Source organism: Schistocerca gregaria, chromosome 1 (assembly GCF_023897955.1).
Source record: "Schistocerca gregaria isolate iqSchGreg1 chromosome 1, iqSchGreg1.2, whole genome shotgun sequence".
Classification (NCBI taxonomy): Eukaryota; Metazoa; Arthropoda; class Insecta; order Orthoptera; family Acrididae; genus Schistocerca; species Schistocerca gregaria.
The window spans coordinates 749,640,572-749,664,422 of NC_064920.1; the positions used below are offsets into that span (position 1 = coordinate 749,640,572).

Sequence of the window (23,851 nt, forward strand, 5' to 3'; positions counted from 1 at the left end):
TCACAAATGTGAATATTCTGGTCATCGTACGATTCAAGGCAACTTAACTGTTTTAAAATCTTGTTTCTTTTGGCACTGCCGGCCGCGGTGGTCTCGCGGTTATAGGCGCGCAGTCCGGAACCGTGCTGCGACTGCTACGGTCGCAGGTTCGAATCCTGCCTCGGGCATGGATGTGTGTGATGTCCTTAGGTTAGTTAGGTTTAAGTAGTTCTAAGTTCTAGGGGACTGATGACCACAGCTGTTAAGTCCCATAGTGCTCAGAGCCATTTGAACCAATCTTTTGGCACTGATTCAGAGCACTGCCTAGTACATTGACAGTCCATTTCATGTAACTGTAGAACCAATGTTTTATTGACTGCAGACAATTTTCTGTACTCTATTTCATAACACACAACTCTCTAACTCCGCTAGAGAAACTGAATAATGGACGCAGAAAATAATGAAGGCCTACTGCTAGTGAAAAAAAAAAAAAAAAAAAAAAAAACAGCAGCCATGTGCTATTACCTCACCATTTGCTCCGAATGTTAGAAAGAAGAATGCAATGAGCCCTTTTTGTCTCTGAAAAAATGTCGATCAGCCCCATCCTTCTCTCTGTGTTTTTTTTCTCATGTCGTATTCTCCGCAAGGAACCTCTTTTCTCACAATGAAAGTAGACCGTATCGAGGTAGGCTACACATTGACAGCAAGACATGGAATTCAGACCAGCAATTCGGAAAAAAATATTGGTTAACTCCTTCTTTCCGTGTACCCTACATAATATACGTCACAGTGTTTTATCAGTTTTTCAAACTGTCTACGTTTCAAAAAAAATGGTTCAAATGGATCTGAGCACTATGGGACTCAACTGCTGTGGTCATTAGTCCCCTAGAACTTAGAACTACTTAAACCTAACTAACCTAAGGACATCACATACATCCATGCCCGAGGCAGGATTCGAACCTGCGACCGTAGCAGTCGCACGGTTCCGGACTGCGCGCCTAGAACCGCGAGACCACCGCGGCCGGCTCTACGTTTCACTTCCATCATAGTTTGGTAGGGGCAATAGGAACGTAAGGTCCACGAACACTTATTACCGCAGCAAATCCTTTTTAAATACAACAGTACATCGAAAAATATAAATTTTCGTGGTAAAATCATTGTGGAATGTCGAAGAATGAGACATATAAAAATCCTTATACGTATCTTCATTTAGACCCTGTATTACAAGTGTATCTTCTATACGTATTGTTTCGTTTTCGGTTTCCGTTGAATACTTTTAGGTTGTGAAAGTCGCACGCAAGTCCTTTATTTTAAACATTGCCCTTATCCTTTTATTATGTACAGTTGTTTATGAATGGTAACTTTACAAAGAACAGGTAGTAAAAAATAAATATTCTGTGCTAAATTTAAGTATAACATGTGACTGTAAAGAATGAAACAATCGAAAAGGATTATTTCTTTATATTTTTGCGCTACGCAGCACGTTTTTATACTAGCGGACGCTTATGTTTATATACATATGTCTAAGGATTAAGCATTATTGCATATTTTTTCTTGTAGTGTTTTGAAACGTTTAGTATTACACCATATCATCTGTGTACTCCCAAAAGACATACTTCAGAACTACGATGTATGCTGTAAATCAGTTTGCAAACGTTTCCACGACCCCTGGGCTACATGTCGCGGAAAGCTCCAGTGACAACGACGGTAAGTAATGTGTGTGTACGTACGGTCGTGACACGACAGAGAAACGTGTATTTCTGACATTGTATCAGCGTGGGGGTGATCTACAATAGTGTGGACTCTGAAAACACTTTGGGTCAATTCTAGTGTCCGATACCATCCGTCGGCTTTGACCAACGAGGTAAAGTGTGATGTTATTTTGTTTGCTCCGCAGACCGCTGTCGATGAACGTTAATTGATTTCTCTGAATTTCCTCGTTACGCGCGTATATTAAAGATTCGATGTAGATTGTTTTGTTTTCATCTCGTAATTTGTTTGCGGCATCTTTTGTTCGTGAAAGTAGTGATTTATAAGGTCTTGATGTTTGACGCTGTTCGTTATGGATGAGTCAGTTGTTTTTACTGTGAAAAGTCTGTCTCAGGAAATGAGTGACCGTAAATCAACTATAATTTTTTTTCCAATCATTGGGCGTCATTGCTGAATTTTCCAAGTGCAGTGTCTGTGGAAATTAATGGTTTTGACGAAGGTTGGGTCATCACGCGAACTTCCGACGAATTCATGTGGAGGTGCAGAAAAAATAACATATGGAGATCCATACTCAGGGGGACGTGGTTCGAATTATCGAGGCTGAATGTAGAAGTAATTGTCATGTTAACCTACTATTACTGCTATGAATATTCTTGCAAATCTGTCTTGCTCGAAGCAGGGGTTTCGTGTGGCACTGTAGTCGACTGGTTCTCGTTTTGTAGAGAAGTCTGCGGAGAATTTATAAAGTATATTGGGGGGGGGGGGGGGGTTATTGGGGGGACCAGAGGTTATAATTGAAGTAGATGAGTCACATTTTGGAAAGAGAAATAACGAAAGGGGCAAGAGGTTGTTGGGCTTTGGATTTTTGGGTTAGAAGTTTCTGGAGGAGATTGTGCTGATCTATTTAGGTTTGTACCAAATCGGACAAAGGAAGTCTTGACATCTTTAATAGAAGAATATGTGGAAGAAGGTTCTGTAGTCATGTCGGATGAGTCTGCTTCGTACAAGGGGTTGGGTCTAAGGGGTTATCGTCATTTGGCCGTGAATCACAATATTCAGTTTAAATATTATAAGACGGGGGGATGTACTAATACTATCGAAGGGTATTGGGGGGCTGTAAAATCTGTTGTCGGGCGGTGAAAGACAAGGATTTCTGTGTTGTAAGGCCATTTAGATGAATACTGTTGGAGGAAGAGTATTCCTAAAGATTGTTCTTTTTCTTGTATTTATGAAAGTAGTCAGCAAAATGTACAAGCCTCGTTTTGTTAATTAGGTGTTGGTGGGTCTGATACTTTTTTCTTGTTTTACGTTGCGTTTTCTTATGTTACTGTATTGTGCGAGTGTTACTTTTTTGGTTTCTCTGAAGAGAGGTTTCTCTGTCGTTTTAATATTTTCTGGTTACAATGGTGGGCCGAGGGGTATTGCTATATCTTTCCCGGAAGGTTTATGTTATTCTATCATGCTTTCATTTTTTTACTATTTTAAAGTTTTGCCTCTGATTGAGGGCGGATGGTAGGGAAGAACTGATTTGGGTAGTACCTCGTTCGTGCCTGGCAGTTTGTGTTTCTTTTTTTTTCATTAGTTATTCTGGATTTTGTTTCTTTCGTTACAGTTTGCCCTCCTAACATTATTATTTCTCGTTATGTCCTTATTTCGTTCTTGTCAGCCTCGATCTTTGACTCCTTTGGAAGTTCATTTGCGGTAACTTTCTTTTTACGTAGCCACTTTTATGTTTTCCTTTTCAATGTTTGTGCTACACTTCTCTTATTTTTACTGTCACTCCTGGTGTATCGGTTTCACTGGGTGTTATTTGGAGCTAATGTAGCTGGTGTGACTTTCGTGTAGTATAGTTATCGGTTGCAAGGTTTGGTCATTTTATTTCTTTGCGTGTGCAGTAATGTGTGTAAAGATTTTCATATTTTGAAAGTCTAATCGTATTCTGTAGTTCACTAACAAGATCATTTTTTAGACACGTTTCTGATGTGTTATAAATTTTTGTGCAACAAACAGTAATATTGTAATCGGTAACTAGAAATGACCTCCTACATAGGTTTCTTCTAGTTACCGATTCCAACTATTCGACCGTTCATTATTTAGACCGTTTTTACACTACGTGTGGAAAATATAACATAATATATGCACTCGTAATTGCTCTCGTTCGTGTTCTTATTTATTCCAGCCATCTTTCAACTCGTTTAAATGAAATTCGCGAGTAAATAATAGTCGTGTTAAATGTGTTTATTTTATGGCGTACTACATTCGTTTGTTTAAGAAAATGATCCGTTCCAATCAATTCATAGATTGTCCATTGCAGCATGTTTCCTTACGTATGACGTCATTGGTTAAAGCCGACGAGTGGTACCGGACACTAGAATTTATCCAACACTTTCAAACTCCAAGATCGCTAGTAAATCATTTATTAGATTTCATCATCATCATCATCATCATTTAAGACTGACTATGCCTTTCAGCGTTCAGCCTGGAGCATAGCCCTCTTATAAAATTCCTCCATGATCCCCTATTCAGTGCTAACATTAGTGCCTCTTCTGATGTTAAACCTATTATTTCAAAATCATTCTTAACCGAATCCAGGTACCTTCTCCTTGGTCTGCCCCGACTCTTCCTACCCTCTACTGCTGAACCCACGAGTCTCTTGGGTAACCTAGTTTCTCCCATGCGTGTACCATGACCCCACCATCTAAGCGTGTTCGTCCTGACTGCTACATCTATAGAGTTCATTCCCAGTTTTTCTTTGATTTCCTCATTGTGGACACCCTCCTGCCATTGTTTCCATCTACTAGTACCTGCAATCATCCTAGCTACTTTAATATCCGTAACCTCAACCTTGTTGATAAGGTAACCTGAATCCACCCAGCTTTCGCTCCCATACAACAAAGTTGATCGAAAGATTGAACGGTGCACAGATAACTTAGTCTTGGTAATGACTTCCTTCTTGCAGAAGAGAGTAGATCGTAGCTGAGCGCTCACTGCATTAGCTTTGCTACACCTCGCTTCCAGTTCTTTCACTACGTTGCCATCCTGTGAGAATATGCATCCTAAGTACTTCAAACTGCCCACCTGTTCTAACTTTGTTCCTCCTATTGGGCACTCAATCCGTTTATATTTCTTTCCCACTGACATTACTATCGTTTTGGAGATGCTAATCTTCGTACCATAGTCCTTACATTTCTGATCTAGCTCTGAAATATTACTCTGCAAACTTTCAATAGAATCTGCCATCACAACTAAGTCATCTGCATATGCAAGACTGCTCATTTTGTGTTCACATATCTTAATCTCACCCAGCCAGTCTATTGTTTTCAACATACGATCCATAAATAATATTAACAACAGTGGGGACACGTTGCAGCCTTGTCTTACCCCTGAAACTACTCTGAACCATAAACTCAATTTACCGTCAACTGTAACTGATGCCTGACTATCCATGTAAAGACCTCTAATTGCTTGCAAAAGTTTACCTCCTATTCCATAATCTTGTAGAACAGACAACAACTTCCTCCTAGGAACCCGGTCATATGCCTTTTCTAGATCTATAAAGCATAGATACAATTCCCTGTTCCACTCATAACACTTCTCCATTATTTGCCATAAGCTAAAGATCTGGTCCTGACAACCTCTAAGAGGCCTAAACCCACACTGCTTTTCATCCAATTGGTCCTCAACTAATACTCGCACTTTCCTTTCAACAACACCCGAGAAGATTTTACCCACAACGCTGATTAAAGAGATACCTCTGTAGTTGTTACAATCTTTTCTGTTTCCATGTTTAAAGATTGGTGTGATTACTGCTTTTGTCCAGTCTGATGGAACCTGTCCCGACTCCCAGGCTATTTCAATTATCCTGTGTAGCCATTTAAGACCTGACATTCCACTGTATTTGATGAGTTCGACTTAATTTCATCTACCCCAGCTGCTTTATTGCACTGCAATCTATTGACCATTTTCTCCACTTCCTCAAATGTGATCCTATTTCCATCATCATTCCTATCCCATTCTACCTCGAAATCTGAAACATTGCTGATCGTATTTTCACCTACATTGAGCAACTCTTCAAAATATTCCCTCCATCTGCCCAAGGCATCAACAGGATTCACTAGCAGTTTTCCTGACCTGTCCAAAATACTTGTCATTTTCTTCTTACTTCCCTTTCGAAGATTGCAAATTACACTCCAGAATGGTTTTCCAGCAGCTTGACCCATAGTCTCCAACCTGTTTCCAAAGTCTTCCCAAGATTTCTTCTTAGATGCTGCAATTATCTGTTTGGCTTTATTTCTTTCTTCAACATAACTTTCTCTGTCTACATGAGTTCTAGTATGTAGCTATTTTTGATACGCCTTCTTTTTCCTTTTACAGGCTGCCTTGACTGTATCATTCCACCAAGCTGTTTGCTTCATCCTACTTTTACACACTACTGTTCCAAGACATTCTTTAGTCACTTCTAGTACTGTGTCCCTGTACCTTGTCCATTCCTTTTCCAATGAGTGTAATTGACTACATTCAACTAACTGGTACCTTTCTGAGATCATTGTTATGTACTTATGCCTAATTTCTTTATCCTGAAGTTTGTCCACTCTTATCCTCCTACATATGGACCTGACCACCTGCACTTTCGGCCTCACATTCCCAATTTGACTGCAGATTAAATAATGATCAGTGTCATCAAAGAATCCCCTGAATACACGTGTGTCCCTCACAGCCTTCCTGAATTGCTGATCTGTTATTATATAGTCAATGACAGATCTGGTTCCCCTGCCTTCCCAAGTATACTGGTGAATGTTCTTATGTTTAAAAAATGAGTTGGTGATTACTAAGCCCATACTGGCACAGAAATCCAACAGTTGTTTCCCGTTCCTTTTGGCCTCCATGTTGTTGTTGTTGTGGTCTTCAGTCCTGAGACTGGTTTGATGCAGCTCTGCATGCTAATCTATCCTGTGCAAGCTCCTTCATCTCCCAGTTCCTACTGCAACCTACATCCTTCTGAATCTGCTTAGTGTAATCATCTCTTGGTCTCCCTCTACGATTTTTACCATCCACACTGCCCTCCAATGCTAAATTTGTGATCCCTTGATGCCTCAGGACATGTCCGACCAACCAATCCCTTCTTCTAGTTAAGTTGTACCACAAACTTCTCTTCTTCCCAATCCTATTCAATACCTCCTCATTAGTTACGTGATCTACCCACCTAATCTCCAACATTCTTCTATCGCACCACATATCAAAAGCTTCTATTCTCTTCTTGTCCAAACTATTTATTGTCCATGTTTCACTTCCATACATGGCTACACTCCATGCAAATACTTTCAGAAACGACTTCCTGACACTTAAATCTATACTCGATGTAAACAAATTTCTCTTCTTCAGAAACGCTTTCCTTGCCATCGCCAGTCTACATGTTATATCCTCTCTACTTCGACCATCATCAGTTATTTTGCTCCTCAAATAGCAAAACTCCTTTACTACTTTAAGTGTCTCATTTCCAAATCTAATTCCCTCAGCATCACCCGACTTAATTCGACTACATTCCATTATCCTTGGTTTACTTTTGTTGATGTTCATCTTATACCTTCCTTTCAAGACACTGTCCATTCCGTTCAACTGCTCTTCCAAGTCCTTTGCCGTCTCTGACAGAATTACAATGTCATCGTGAACCTGAAAGTTTTATTTCTTCTCCCTGGATTTTAATACCTACTCCAAATTTTACTTTTGTTTCCTTTACTGCTTGCTCAATATACAGATTGAATAACATCGGGGAGAGACTACAACCCTGTCTCACTCCCTTCCCAACCACTGCTTCCCTTTCATGCCCCTCGACTCTTTATAACTGCCATCTGCTTTCTGTACAAATTGTAAATAGCCTTTCGCTCCCTGTATTTTACCCCTGCCACCTTTAGAATTTGAAAGAGAGTGTTCCAGTCAACATTGTCAAAAGCTTTCTCTAAGTCAACAAATGCTAGAAACGTTGGTTTGCCTTTCCTTAATCTTTCTTCTAAGACAAGTCGTAAGGCCAGTATTGCCTCACGTGCTCCAACATTTCTACGGAATCCAAACTGATCTTCCCCGAGGTCGGCTTCTACCAGTTTTTCTTTTCGTCTGTTAATAATTCGCGTTAGTATTTTGCAGTTGTGGCTTATTAAACTGATAGTTAGGTAATTTTCACATCTGTCAACACCTGCTTCCTTTGGGATGGGAATTATTATATTCTTCTTGAAGTCTGAGGGTATTTCGCCTGTCTCGTACACCTTGCTCACCAGACGGTAGAGTTTTGTCAGGACTGGCTCTCCCAAGGCCGTCAGTAGTTCTAATGGGATGTTGTCTACTCCTGGGGCCTTGTTTCGACTCAGGTCTTTCAGTGCTCTGTCAAACTCTTCACGCAGTATCGTAGCTCCCATTTCATCTTCATCTACATCCTCTTCCATTTCCATAATATTGTCCTCAAGTACATTGCCTTTGTATAGACCCTCTATATACTCCTTCCACCTTTCTGCTTTCCCCTCTTTGCTTAGAACTGAGCTCTTGATATTCATACAAGTGGTTCTCTTTTCTCCAAAGGCCTCTTTAATTTTCCTGTAGGCTGTATCTATCTTACCCCTAGTGAGATAAGCCTCTACATCCTTACATTTGTCCTCTAGCCATTCCTGCTTAGCCGTTTTGCACTTCCTGTCGATCTCATTTTTGAGACGTTTGTATTCCTTTTTGCCTGCTTCATTTACTGCATTTACATATTTTCTGCTTTCATCAATTAAATTCAATATTTCTTCTGTTACCCAAGGATTTCTACTAGCCCTCGTCTTTTTACCTACTTGATCCTCTGCTACCTTCACTACTTCATCCCTCAGAGCTACCCATTCTTCTTCTACTGTATTTCTTTCCCCCATTCCTGTCAATTGTTCCCTTATGCTCTCCCTGAAACTCTGTACAACCTCTGGTACTTTCAGTTTCCCACCGTTTTGCAATTTCTTCTGTTTTCATCTACAGTTCATAACCAATAGATTGTGGTCAGAGTCCACATCTGCCCCTGGAAATGTCTTACAACTTAAAACCTGGTTCCTAAATCTCTGTCTTACCATTATATAATCTATCTGATACCTTTTAGAATCTCCAGGATTCTTCCATGTATACAACCTTCTTTTATGATTCTTGAACCAAGTGTTAGCTATAATTAAGTTATGCTCTGTGCAAAATTCTACTACGCGGCTTCCTCTTTCATTTCTTAGCCCCAATCCATATTCACCTACTATGTTTCCTTCTCTCCCTTTTCCTACTGTCGAATGCCAGTCACCCATGAATATCAAATTTTCGTCTCCCTTCACTACCTGAAAAATTTCTTTTATCTCATCATACATTTCTTCAATTTCTTCGTCATCTGCAGAGCTAGTTGGCATATAAACTTGTACTACTGTAGTATGTGTGGGCTTCGTGTCTATCTTGGCTACAATAATACGTTCACTATGCTGTTTGTAGTACCTTACCCCCACTCCTATTTTTTTATTCATTAGGAAACCTACTCCTGCATTACCCCTATTTGATTTTGTATTTATAACCCTGTATTCACCTGACCAGAAGTCTTTTTCCTCCTACCACAGAACTTCACTAATTCCAACTATATCTAACTTTAACCTATCCATTTCCCTTTTTAAATTTTCTAACCTACCTGCCGATCCTCTCCAAATTTACCCATAAACTTTTCAAACCCATCTGTTCGATCTCCAATCATGGCATTAAAATCACCCATGGGCAGAACACTGTCCTTGTCCTTTACTCTAACAACTACATCACTGAGTGCCTCATAAAAACTATCCATCTTCTCTTGATCTGTCCCTTCACAATGCGAATATACTGATACAATCCTAATTTTCTTGCTAGACACTGTCAAATCTATCCACATCAGTCATTCGTTTACATACCTTATTGCAACTACTCTGGGTTCCCTTTCTTTCCTGATGTAAGGCCCTAAACCCCATTGTGCTATTCCTGATTTGACTCCTGACAGGTAGACCTTGTATTCTGCCACTTCGTCTTCTTTCTCACCCCTTACCCGAATGTCACTAACAGCTAAAACGTCCAGCCCCATCTTACTTGCAGCCTCTTCCAGCTCTACCTTCTTCCGAGAATAGCCCCCATTGATATTAATAGCTCCCCATCTCATTACCATTTGTTTGCCAAGTCGTATCTTAGGAGTCCCTGGTTTTTCAGTTAGAGGTGGGACTCCGTCACCTCCAAAGATGTTATTTATTAGATTTAGGTAACCAATTTCGGGAAGACAATGTTATCTTCAGATCTTATGCTTTACATCATCTTTTTCCTCAGTATTGTACAATATATATATACACTCCTCGAAATTGAAATAAGAACACCGTGAATTCATTGACCCAGGAAGGGGAAACTTTATTGACACATTCCTGGGGTCAGATACATCACATGATCACACTGATAGAACCACAGGCACATAGACACAGGCAACAGAGCATGCACACTGTCGGCACTAGTACAGTGTATATCCACCTTTCGCAGCAATGAAGGCTGCTATTCTCCCATGGAGACGATCGTAGAGATGCTGGATGTAGTCCTGTGGAACGGCTTGCCATGCCATTTCCACCTGGCGCCTCAGTTGGACCAGCGTTCGTGCTGGACGTGCAGACCGCGTGAGACAACGCTTCATCCAGTCCCAAACATGCTCAATGGGGGACAGTTCCGGAGATCTTTCTGGCCAGGGTAGTTGACTTACACCTTCTAGAGCACGTTGGGTGGCACGGGATACATGCGGACGTGCATTGTCCTGCTGGAACAGCAAGTTCCCGTGCCGGTCTAGGAATGGTAGAACTATGGGTTAGATGACGGTTTGGATGTACCGTGCACTATTCAGTGTCCCCTCGACGATCACCAGAGGTGTACGGCCAGTGTAGGAGATCGCTCCCCACACCATGATGCCGGGTGTTGGCCCTGTGTGCCTCGGTCGTATGCAGTCCTGATTGTGGCGCTCACCTGCACGGCGCCAAACAGGCATACGACCATCATTGGCACCAAGGCAGAAGCGACTCTCATCGCTGAAGACGACACGTCTCCATTCGTCCCTCCATTCACGCCTGTCGCGACACCACTGGAGACGGGCTGCACGATGTTGGGGCGTGAGCGGAAGACGGCCTAACGGTGTGCGGGACCGTAGCCCAGCTTCATGGAGACGGTTGCGAATGGTCCTCGCCGATACCCCAGGAGCAACAGTGTCCCTAATTTGCTGGGAAGTGGCGGTGCGGTCCCCTACGGCACTGCGTAGGATCCTACGGTCTTGGCATGTATCCGTGAGTCGCTGCGGTCCGGTCCCAGGTCGACGGGCACGTGCACCTTCCGCCGACCACTGGCGACATCGATGTACTGTGGAGACCTCACGCCCCACGTGTTGAGCAATTCGGCGGTACGTCCACCCGGCCTCCCGCATGCCCACTATACGCCCTCGCTCAAAGTCCGTCAACTGCACATACGGTTCACGTCCACGCTGTAGCGGCATGCTACCAGTGTTAAAGACTGCGATGGAGCTCCGTATGCCACGGCAAACTGGCTGACACTGACGGCGGCGGTGCACAAATGCTGCGCGGCTAGCGCCACTCGACGGCCAACACCGCGGTTCCTGGTGTGTCCGCTGTGCCGTGCGTGTGATCATTGCTTGTACAGCCCTCTCGCAGTGTCCGGAGCAAGTATGGTGGGTCTGACACACCGGTGTCAATGTGTTCTTTTTTCCATTTCCAGGAGTGTATATATATTTGTGCACCGCCGCCGTCAGTGTCAGCCAGTTTGCCGTGGCATACGGAGCTCCATCGCAGTCTTTAACACTGGTAGCATGCCGCGACAGCGTGGACGTGAACCGTATGTGCAGTTGACGGACTTTGAGCGAGGGCGTATAGTGGGCATGCGGGAGGCCGGATGGACGTACCGTCGAATTGCTCAACACGTGGGGCGTGAGCTCTCCACAGTACATCGATGTTGTCACCAGTGGTCGGCGGAAGGTGCACGTGCCCGTCGACCTGGGACCGGAGCGCAGCGACGCACGGATGGACGCCAAGACCGTAGGATCCTACGCAGTGCCGTAGGGGACCGCACCGCCACTTCCCAGCAAATTAGGGACACTGTTGCTCCTGGGGTATCGGCGGGGACCATTCGCAACCGTCTCCATGAAGCTGGGCTACGGTCCCGCACACCGTTAGCCCGTCTTCCGCTCACGCCCCAACATCGTGCAGCCCGCCTCCAGTGGTGTCGCGACAGGCGTGAATGGAGGGACAAATGGAGACGTGTCGTCTTCAGCGATGAGAGTCGCTTCTGCCTTGGTGCCAATGATGGTCGTATGCGTGTTTGGCGTCGTGCAGGTGAGCGCCACAATCAGGACTGCATACGATCGAGGCACACAGGGCCAACACCCGGCATCATGGTGTGGGGAGCGATCTCCTACACTGGCCGTACACCTCTGGTGATCGTCGAGGGGACACTGAATAGTGCACGGTACATCCAAACCGTCATCGAACCCATCGTTCTACCATTCCTAGACCGGCAAGGAAACTTGCTGTTCCAACAGGACAATGCACGTCCGCATGTATCCCGTGCCACCGAACGTGCTCTAGAAGGTGTAAGTCAACTACCCTGGCCAGCAAGATCTCCGGATCTGTCCCCCATTGAGCATGTTTGGGACTGTATGAAGCGTCGTCTCAGGCGGTCTGCACGTCCAGCACGAACGCTGGTCCAACTGAGGCGCCAGGTGGAAATGGCATGGCAAGCCGTTCCACAGGACTACATCCAGCATCCCTACGATCGTCTCCATGGGAGAATAGCAGCCTGCATTGCTGCGAAAGGTGGATATACATTGTACTAGTGCCGACATTGTGCATGCTCTGTTGCCGGTGTCTATGTGCCTGTGGTTCTATCAGTGTGATCATGTGATGTATCTGACCCCAGGAATGTGTCAATAAAGTTTCCCCTTCCTGGGACAATGAATTCACGGTGTTCTTATTTCAATTTCCAGTAGTATATATATATATATATATATATATATATATATATATATATATATATATATATATATATATATATAAGGTGATTCTTAATAACGTGTAAAAACCAACCAAAGCGACATGGACGCTGTTGCTACAAGTGTATGACACAATTGGGCCGCAAATGTCGGAGAATACCTCAAAAGTGGATGACAAAGATATTACTTAGAAAAGAAAACGTAGATCATTTACTGGTAACGACGAAATCCGACAAATAAAATAATAAATATTACGTCGATGTAAACACATAGTTGTCTAATGCAATGAAAAAAGGGCACTTAATCGAGTTTAGGGGGGACAAAGGTTTCGAAAATATTTTTTCTCACTTTTTGATCAGTTACACTATGCTGACCTCAAAGATGTTATTTATTTCCATTCCCGATAAAAACTTTTTAATATTTCGAGAGAAATCGGCAAGAGCCGATTGTTTTAGGCGGTCAAGGGCGTACAGTTGAGATCGACGAAAGCTGTTTTGTCCGTCAGAAATATAATCGAGGTCACAAGGTTAACGGACAGTGGGTATTCGGCGGATACGACACTAAGACCAGAGAAAGTGTCCTCGTTCACGTAGTTCGAAGAGTTGCTGCAACTTTGCTGCCGATTCTACAACAATATGCGCGGCCTGGGACCACTATTGTTTCCGGTTTGTGGGGAGCGTATAACACAGTCCAGAATCTAGGTTATCAGCATTTGACTGTTAAGCATTCCATGCATTTCGTTGATCCAATTACTCACGCAACTACTAATCATGTTGAAAGCGTATGGCAGAAAGCAAAACAGACAAACAAGCGCATGTTTGGTACTCATCGCAATATGCTGTCCAACTATTTCGCCGAGTTTGTATGGCGGCAACGCTTTGGATCAAACCCATTTCACAATTTGATTGATCACATCAGGCGCGTTTATCCGATTGCTGCGATTTAGCTTGCTCCAATTTAACTTGAATGATATTTACGCATTGTTATATTTCGATTACATGAGAATATGTTGTTTTATTGTTTCAATCACATTGTTATGTTGTATTGTTACATTTTGATTAAATGACAATATGTTGTTTTACTGTTTCAAAATTGATGAAAAATGTCATATTCGTGATGAGCATAGTCAAATTGACGATAATCGGTAAAAAATCAAAGATTTTATGGGTGTCCCCCTAAACTCGATAAGTACTGCCTGCTAGACTCAAAATTCGAATCCTGAGCCTCCCCCGCTAAAATCTCCTTGCACGTAGGCCCGGAACCACACTGTTATGAATACTATTTATGTGCCTATGTATGATCAGGCGCGAAAGACGGATAGGCTGAACCGCTGCAAGTACGGTGAACGGTGACGTACGTACGTCACCTGACGACGTCACATGTCCAACATTTCTAATCTAGTTTTGGAGTATTCCCCGACATTTGCGGCCCCATGTGTCTAATTTGCCTCAGCGTCATAAGCCTCGCTTCATATGTTTTTAAACATTAGTAAGAATCACCCTCTACATGTGAGTGTGGACTCTGAAGAATCTTTAAAACGCCAAGTTCGATAGCAAAACATTTATTAGATTTAGATAACCGGTTTCGGCAAGATTTCCAGTGAATTTCTCGACACTGACATACGTGGTGAAACACCACCTACAGTACTGAGAAAAAAGGTGGTGTAATGTTATAAAGCATAAAATTCGAAGATGGCAAGATAGTCTTGCCGAAATAGATTAGGCCTATCTGAATTTAAAAAATGCTTTACTAGAGAACTTGGCGTTTGAAAGTTTCTTCAGAGGCTACGTATATTTAATTGTATGTTTACCTTTCTGCAATAAAGCACTTTTTCTATGTATTATTCTCAGGTTCACATACAAATGGCGTGTTTGGGACAAAATTTTAACTGGTAGCGATTTTTTAATATTGCCTACATGTATCTAGCTTACGTGAGATGGGAAGTAGAATTGTACTACGACGCTCCTGGGAAGCTTACCTTGGCGTTACTGTAGATTGTTGTGCCAGATGTTTATTCGAAAAATCCTAAGCAAATTTGGGCAACGTTTATGGAGAAAAACCCATATTAAAATTATATGAGTACGCAAATAACTGAAGATAGATAGTTCTCTTCAGTTTATTTGTAGTATAACCTGTATAATCTAGTGTGATAGCTCCGCCCCAGAATATGTATGTATTACATGTAAGTGATACTAAATTGTAAACAATACATGAGACAGAAAGAGAGAGAGCACCATAGGATAAACATCGCGATGTTACCTATAGGAAGGTATGGTGGCATAATAAAATATAGTTCTCAAGGAAATGATACAGAGCTGAAAGAAAGGAGTGCAAGGTTCGAGGGAGAGCTTCTGTAAAGTTTGGAAGGTAGGAGACGAGATACTGGCAGATGTAAAGCTGTGAGGACCGGGCATGAGTCGTGTTTTGGTATCTCAGATGGTAGAGCACTTGCCCGCGAAAGGCAAAGGTCCCGAGTTCGAGTCTCGGTCAGGAACAAAGTTTTAATCTGCCAGGAAGTTTCATATCAGCGCACTCTCTGCTGCAGAGTGAAAATCTCATTCTGGAAACACCTCACCCCCCCCCCCCCCCCGCCCTTCCCCATGCTGTGGCTAAGTCATGTCTCTGCAGATTCCTTTCTTTCAGGAGTGCTAGTTCTGCAAGGTTTGCAGGAGAGCTTCTGTAAAGTTTGGAAGGTAGGAGACGAGATATGGCAGAGTAAAGCTGTGAGGACCAGGCGTGAGTCGTGCTTCGGTAGCTCAGATGGTAGAGCACTTGCCTGCGAAAGGCAAAGGTCCTGAGTTCGAGTCACAAAGATTTAATCTGCCAGGAAGTTTCATATCAGTGTACACTCCACTGCAGAGTGAAAATCTCATAATGAGGTATATTTGGAACAGAATGACCTCAATTGTAACCAGCACAGATTCCGGAAACATTGATCATGTGAAACCCAACTTGAACAGTTCTCCCATCACATACTGAAAACTTTGGATCAAGGTTATCAGGTCAATGCAGTATTTCTTCATTTCTGAAAAGCATTTGACTCAGTACCACACCTACACTTATTGTCAAAAGTATGATTGAAATATCACGTGAAATTTGTGACTGGATTGATGAATTTTAGGTAGGGAGGACACAGCATGTTATGTTGGATGAAGAGTAATCATCAGATGTAGAAATAAATTTGGATGTATCCCAGGGAAATGTGTTGGGACCCTTGCTGTTCATGTTGTATATTAATGACCTTGCAGATAATATTAATAATACAATCAGTCTTTTTGCAGATGATGTAGTTATCTGTAATGAAGTGCTATCTGAGAGGAGCTGCAAAATATTGTCAGATCTTGATGATATTTCAACATGATGCAGAGATTCGCAACTTTCTGTAAATGTTCAGAAACATAAAATTTTGCCCTTCTAGAAACAAGAAATGTAGTGTCCTATGACTATAATGTCATTGAGTCACTATTAGAATTGGCCATCAAATACAAATATATAGGGATATGAAATAGATTCAGTTGTAGATAGAGCAAGTGGTAGACTTCTGTTTATTGGTAGAATACTGTGGAAATGCAATCAGCCTACAAAAGAGATTCCTTACAAATCACTCATGCAACCAGTTCTAAAATATTGCTTTAGTGTGTGGGACCCATACCAAATAGGACTAACAGAGAAAGGCAGCACAAATGGTCACATGTTTGTTTAATCTATGGGAGAGTATCACAGAGGGACTGAAGGAGCTGAACTGGCAGACTCTTGAAGACAGACATAAGCTATCTTGAGAAGCTCTGTTAACAACATTTCAAGAACCAGCTTTAATGATAACTCTAGGAATATACTACAGTCCCCTAAATGTCACTCACATAGAGACTGTGAGGATAAAATTCGAATAACTACTGTAGTCCTACACACAGAGGCATTCAAACAATCATTCTTCCTGCGCTCCATACATTAATGGGAACTCTATTAACTGGTACAATGGGACATATCCTCTGCCATGCACTTCACAGAGGTTTGCAGAATATAGATGTAGATGTAGATATAAAACCTCACACTGAATGTATTCTACATTGAGGTGAAATATTAGTTATTAGGCAACCCTTGGACACCTGTCGCATGCCAGTAGTACACAGTTTGCCCAGGTAAGGTACGACTCTTTGAGGGTAGACCATTATTATCCTAGGTTCTCATGAGGTGAAGGTTTCGTTTTCACATATTCTTTGTCAGTCCCTGTACGTTGGACCTGTTGCTGGTGAACAATTACACTTAGCGTATAAAGAGGGCTCAGATAACCAGCCATATCGATAATTTTGTTGTGGAGCAAAGTTTATATAAAAGTAAGAGAACCCAAAATATGTATCTAATCATAAAAAGACAAAAAGGCATTTTTGAAAAATTTCACCTTTAATTCAATTGCAATTTAAAATCGGTTAAAGGATTAAGAAATATGATCTGTCAGAAATGTTGACGTACCAAATTCCAAGCAGAGAAACTACATGGAGAATATCCTATTGAGAACTGCATAACACTTAAGCTACAGTATGGGTGTTGCATCATACATGCCAGCATGGATACACCACACTAGGAATTGAAGAACTAGTGAGTACAGACAGGACTGTTTGATGTGCAAAATACAATGAAAAGGATATATGATGAGGTAGTTTAAACAGCAGTGAATATACTTACATCCATTAGAATAGTACTCCCAGACAACATAATGATAATGGTAGAATATGTTATCCTCAGATTGATGCCATAAATTGCAAATCTGATGCCCTGCTTTAAATGTCAGTAATAAGCCCTTATGACACTGATGTGTAAAGAGGGGCAACTTCAGCTAACTACAGTGAAGTTATTCGTGATTGTAGAGATACAAGGACGAAGAGGAAGATTTAATGCCATGTCAATGACAAGGTCGTTAGAGATTAAGCATAATCTCAAATTTGACAAGGATTGAAACTTAAATTGCTGAGCCCTCCCACCAATTGCCTTAGCTGATGTTAGTAAAACTTAAATCGAGATGGCTGGACACGAATTTCAATCGCACAATTCCTAAATGCATATTTAGGATCTTAAACGTTGCCCCCTTTTCGTTTGGTTCAATGATGGAGTTATTGTTCATTTTCTCCAAGTATGTGAATTGTTCTCGAGATCACACTGTCTTGTTTGGGGAGGGTTCTTCATACCTCGATGAAAGACGGATGGAAGAATGCAAGAAAAAGAAGTAGATTACTTATGTGAAAGCAGAAAGATTCATGTCATGCAATCACCAATATTTTCTACTAGTTCTTTTCTTATTTTGGATCTTCAAAAATCCAAAACAAAAAACCAAAATAAATTTGAACAAATAGTGCCAGTAAAAGTACCTAGCTTTTTAAGTACCGTTAAAAAATCAAGATTACCTGAAACTGTGCTTCTGCCTCCCATCTCTCATACAAATGTTACAGCAGTAAACAAATTGCAATGTTGCCTCAGTAGGCAGACAATTAGTAAAACATCCATGTTCTCCACCCCCCTCCCCCTTTCCCAAACACGAATGATGAATTCACTGATGAATCCCATAAATAAAAATTCAGAAATGATGAAAAAGCAGTTCACCCTGCCCCCCTCTCCCTCCCTCTCCTGCATATTTCATTGAATTGAATGATGGATGGAACATTTAATTGTCATCCCTCCTGCCCCCCTCCCTTTCCCCTCGATAATACACGTTATGAAAATGCCTTGGTATTGCTACAATTATTACGCTGAGGTGACAAAAATCATGAGACAGCAATATGCACATAAAACAACTGGTGGTAGTATTGTGTAAACAAAGTGTAAAAGTGCAGTGCATTGGTGGAGTTGTCATTTGTACTCAAGTGACCCATGTGAAAAGGTTCCCAACATACTTACGGCTGCATGATGGGAATTAACAGACTCTGAACATGGAATGGTATTGGAGCTAGATTCATGGGACATTCCATTTTAGAAATTGTTAGGGAATTCAATATTCCAAGATCCACAGTATCAAGAGTGTGATGAGAATATCAAATTTCAGGTGTTGCCTCTCACCACCAACAATGCTGTGGCTGACGGCCTCCACTTAACAATCAAGATTACTGGCATTTACATAGAGTTGTCAGTGCTAACAGATTAGCAGCACTATGTGAAATAACTGCAGAGATGAATGTTGGATGTATGACTGATATACTCCTTAGGACAGTGTGGGAAAATTTGGCATTAATGGGCTATGGCAGCAGGCAACTTACATGAGTGCCTTTGCTAACAGCACATCACGTGCAATGCCTCTTTGGGCTAATGATCATATTGGTAGGACCCTAGATGACTGTAAAACCGTGATGTGATCAGTTAAGTCCTGATTTCAGTTGGTAAGAGCTGATGGTAGGGTTCAAGTGTGGCACAGACCCCATGAAGCCATGGACCCAGGTTGTCAACAAGGCAATGTGCAAGTTGGTAGGGGCTCCATAATGGTTTTGGCTGGACTGATTGCTAAATGGAAATGGTTTTGTTTGGCTACTTAGAGACCATTTACAGCCACTCATGAATGTCATGTTCCCAAATGATGGAATTTTTATGTATGGCAGTGTGCCATGTCACCAGGCCATGATTGTTGATTTGAAGAACATTTTGGACTCCCAGATTGCCTGATATGGATCCAATCAAACATTATGGGACATAATTGAGAGGTCAGTTGATGCACAAAATCCTGCATCGGCAACACTTTTGCTATTGTGGATGGCTATAGAGCCAACATGACTCACTATTCCTGCAGGAGACTTCCAACGACTTATTGAGTCCATGCCACATTGAGTTGCTGCACTTGGCAGGTAAAAGGTGGTCTGACACAATAATAGGAGGTATTGCATGAGTTCTGTCACCTCAGTATACAACTTAAATGGCTGGGACCTTAGGTATGTGAAAATTTACAAGTCAGCAGGAAGTTATGAGAAGTAGAAGCAACTGACTCCCGAAATATCACAAGATGCAATCAGCGGCACTTAATAATAATAATAATAATAATAATAATAATAATAATCTAATAATAATTCAGCAAGCCCAGAGTTTTCTTCACAACATAGGCCACAATACCACAAAGATCCAAAAGAAATGTTGCAAAGTTTATCTCCTACAGCCAAGCTCTGACACCATACTGTCTGGGCAAGATGATGAATGTGGCAGAGTCCAGCAATGTGGGGCATGCCGTAAAATGAGAATCTAGCAGCATTAGTGGTCAGAAAGCAGTGGTGCAGCATAGTTGCTGATGATCTGCTTATGGTGACCAACTAAGGCAGTCATATGGCATAGTTACCACTGCTCTTCATCTGTTGGTGGCAGAGATGTAAGACTGGTTTTTATTGTTATTGCAAAACTCAATTCAAGAGTAAGTTGCATTTATTCCAGTATCTCTGAGGAAGACAATGAGTTTTTGTGCAGTCATGTAATTAATGTTGTATGTTGTTTACTTGTTTTTGCTGAACAGATACTTTATTTATTGTGCTGCACTCTCCCACAAGATAATTCCAAAAACAGTATTCCTTACTTAAGTTATAGAGAATTGTGATTAAGTATTTTATCAAATAAATATTTTTTATCATTGCCCTACAGTAATATTTTTTCTTCATTTGATAGTGTTATCATCAAGGAAATCAAACCTGCCCTCACTTACTGAAGAAACCATAGATTCAAAATTTAAAACACCAATAATAAGAGAGGTATCAAAAGATGAAATATTAAATTACAAGATAAGGAAAAATAAATTTAAAAGAATTCTGCCAGCTGCTGAACGTGCTCTACTCAACATTGTGTCAAGAAATCAATACATGGAAACTCGTTTGCACAAATTGCTCAAGACTCCTGTCATATCACTTCGAACACGGGCCGTTTTACGGGTGAGTATGTGATTCACTTTAAATTTTTGTTCCCAATTTTTGTTGGTGTTGGGAAAACAATTCACTGCCTCTTTATTGCAATCAGCAGCAAATAGAGAGGGAGGTGCTATGTTATTTGACATTGAGGATACAAGGAACAACACTGAAAAATTATCTAAGTCACAGAGAGTAAAGTATTGTTGTCTACTTCAAATTTTAATCTCTTCCCAGGGATGTTCATAGAGTGAGAACTGATTATTTCAGGACTGCCTTATAAGCCATCAATAATAAGTTGGCCTATGTTTCAGCTGCATGTTTGAAATCTAACATATATGAAAACAAATTACTTTAAAAATTTCATATATTAGAATAATGGTATCCGTACAAAATCACCTAGTCTGACCTAAAGATAATTAGTGTCTAGTCACTTTCTATAAAATTCTTTTGGGTTGTAGAAACTTTATACTGTAAGGCAATGAACCAAAATTCATGCACAGTTAAATCGTGCCTTCATCAGTGTATGTCAGGGCATGTTACGCTACTGGAGCTATACCGCTGAAACTCTTATATGTTGCTCTGACTTCTACCCCCCATAATTGCTTAAAAGGAAAATTTATGAAATGGACGGTGAGAAGACGTCCATTGGTGGTTGGGATGGCTTACAGTGTGCCTTCTGCAAAAGTATTTACAGCCAAGCATAATGGGATAGCTGTAGGACCAAAATCTGTCCATATGCAGACTGCCGCTGTCATCCAAAACGAAGAAAGTTTATAAACTTTTCTGCAGTTCATACCAGTGGGCTGGCTGACTATCTGGATCATCTCTCATGTCTTTCTTATGAAAGTCAGTGGCTTTCTAGATAGTAAGCATGCCTACTACTTCACCATGTGTGTTCATCATATTCAGTTTTCTGTACCAGCCAATTGATTGTATTACCTGCTCATGTTCTTTTAGCCATGTGCTGTTAGGTTGCTTAGGCTCTCTTATATAAACTGATCCACACTTGCAGTTGTTTTTGTAAATTCTTGGCAAATACAGCATATCAGCAGCATCTTTGGTGGACACAAGCAGCTCTGTAATTTTTTGCTGCTATGACAGAAAGGCTTAATGACCAAACAGTGAAAAATCTGTTCTCACAATTATCCATGGATGTGAAGTAGTATAGCGGTGTATGCTGGTTCCACCTCTCTGTCTTTGTCACTCTCCTTTTGCAGAAAGGATTCATGCACACTGTATTTCAATATCACTTCTTTATTGTGTTTCGACTGGTTTGGTGCTGTATGCCATGAATTCCTTTCCTGTGCCAACCTCTTCATCACAGAGCAACATTTCTGCCAAACATTCTCAATTGTTTCTTGGATATATTACTATCTGTGTCTTCCCCCAAAGTGCTGGAAGACCTGACTGTACATCAAACCATCAACTTATACTAACAATGCTCCAGATGAAGAAAAGTAATGAAGTGGGTGAGGTGTCAGAAAGAAGAGATTGAGAATTTGCAAATCAAACCTTAATGCATCTGTATGCAGTTTGTCCAGTGCACTAGATTCCTGATTCCTCTTGTGACAGATCTACACTGGCAACAGTTTCCTCCTAGCTGGAATATCATTCCATTAAGTTCTACTGTAGCTACCAAAAGTCAGTTTTAGCCTGATGTTGATACAAAACGTTTAGCCCCAGGATCATGCTGTAGCCCTCACTTCTACAATGTACCATCTCTAAGCACTACTTGAACTGAATTGAAACTATATGAAAACTTACATACACTAACGCCAAAGGTCTCACATCATTATCCCTGACCCTACAAAACTACAGCATGACACATTCCGTTGCCTCCAACCCAGTAAGTCTCTACTCGTAACCGATACATGCACCTCTGTGTCCAACAAAAACTTGTACACTGTCGCTTTCAACACACATTGCTGTATACTCCACCCCTGCATGTATATTTGTTGCACCCAATTTTAATGAGAATGCTTTTAGGTGGACTTCAAGTTCTCCCTTGAATATACTCACATTGATATGTCAGTTTCATCACTTTCCATTGCTAAGCTAAGAATAGAATGCAGATCCATTGGTGTACCTTTAAGCACCCTTGTTGATATGTCTGATGATAGTACTATCTGAAAACCATCAAGTGCCCTCTGCTCAGCTTCTTGTTACAAAACAGTGTTTGCTGCCTCACACTGCCCCAACTCATATGTGTTTTCATTAAATTTCTGCATCATGTCACCCCCTGCGGGTTTGGGGGTTAGAATAGGCCCTAGATATTCCTGCATGTTGTAAGAGGCGACTAAAAGCAGTCTCTCCCTTTTTGTCCCTGTAAGTTCAGGTCCCATTTTATGGTTTGACCTCCCACTTTCCAAATTCTACAGAAGTGCGGGACATTTGGGGAAGGACACCTTACGTGGTGCACCAGTCATTCATAGTGCCAATAGATTCAATCTACTGCACCTCTTCTTGTCATTGCTTTGCACCTCCACCTGCAATTCAAATATTTTGGTGAGGACACCTTCCATGGTATGTTATCTTCTTCCATTGTTTCCTGTCCTCTTCTGCCCCCATGACAATACTGGTTTTCTCTGCACCCAATATCCAGCATGGTAGCCAGTCCACTGTGATGGGGCCCTCATGTACCCATTTGGTGGTATCCCTCTGACAACGCAGGGGTTGCACTGCTGATGCCTGAGCAGCAAACTTCCTATCTATGCCAACGAGTAGTTGCCTGTCTTTTTGGGGCACCAGGATTCATGCCAGGTGGCCTTTGCTGTATCTGGGTGGTATCCTGATCAGAGAGGGTGGCATCAGGGCGGATGACATGCAATGAAGCAGACCAAGTCATTTCTTGCGTTAGCAGTCTCTAAGAAGGGAAAGATCGAACAAAATGCAGACAGGTATGACCCTAAATTGTTTCCCTCCCTCACTACACCTTGGGGGGGGGGGGGGGGGGGGGGGGGAACGTAGGGCTACAGAAAGTATAGAGCCATATTCACCTCAGTACTTAGTCTGTTTCAGAACAGATGGGGACTCCTTTCTAGCTACAAAGCCACAATTTTTTGTTGAACATCTTGAAGATAAGTTTATGGGAGTGACAGCATTGTCTGGAAGGACAAATGGTTCAGTCTTGATTCAGACAGCATCCTCGGCCCAGTCCTGGGAATTACTCACCTGTGACCAGTTGGGCGATATAAGACTCATCATCATCCAGGCAATTATTTTCCATCACAACCTCCTCTTGCAGTCTGATGATGCACTCCATGCCAGT

The 23,851-nt window shown here is 41.7% G+C and overlaps 1 protein-coding gene across 2 annotated transcripts in view; it reads left to right on the plus strand.

Moving 5' to 3' along the window:
• The first annotated feature begins 1,367 nt into the window (after positions 1-1,367).
• LOC126267631 (uncharacterized) overlaps positions 1,368-23,851 on the plus strand; it is a 111,282-nt gene continuing 88,798 nt past the window's right edge. Inside the window, exons 1-2 of one of the 2 annotated variants that reach the window (XM_049972932.1) lie at positions 1,368-1,686; positions 20,348-20,607. In XM_049972932.1, coding sequence (XP_049828889.1) covers positions 1,608-1,686; positions 20,348-20,607 — 339 coding nt within the window. In that variant the 5' untranslated portion in view covers positions 1,368-1,607. The remainder of the gene's footprint in view (positions 1,687-20,347; positions 20,608-23,851) is intronic. The other variant, XM_049972941.1, reaches the window with a different exon arrangement.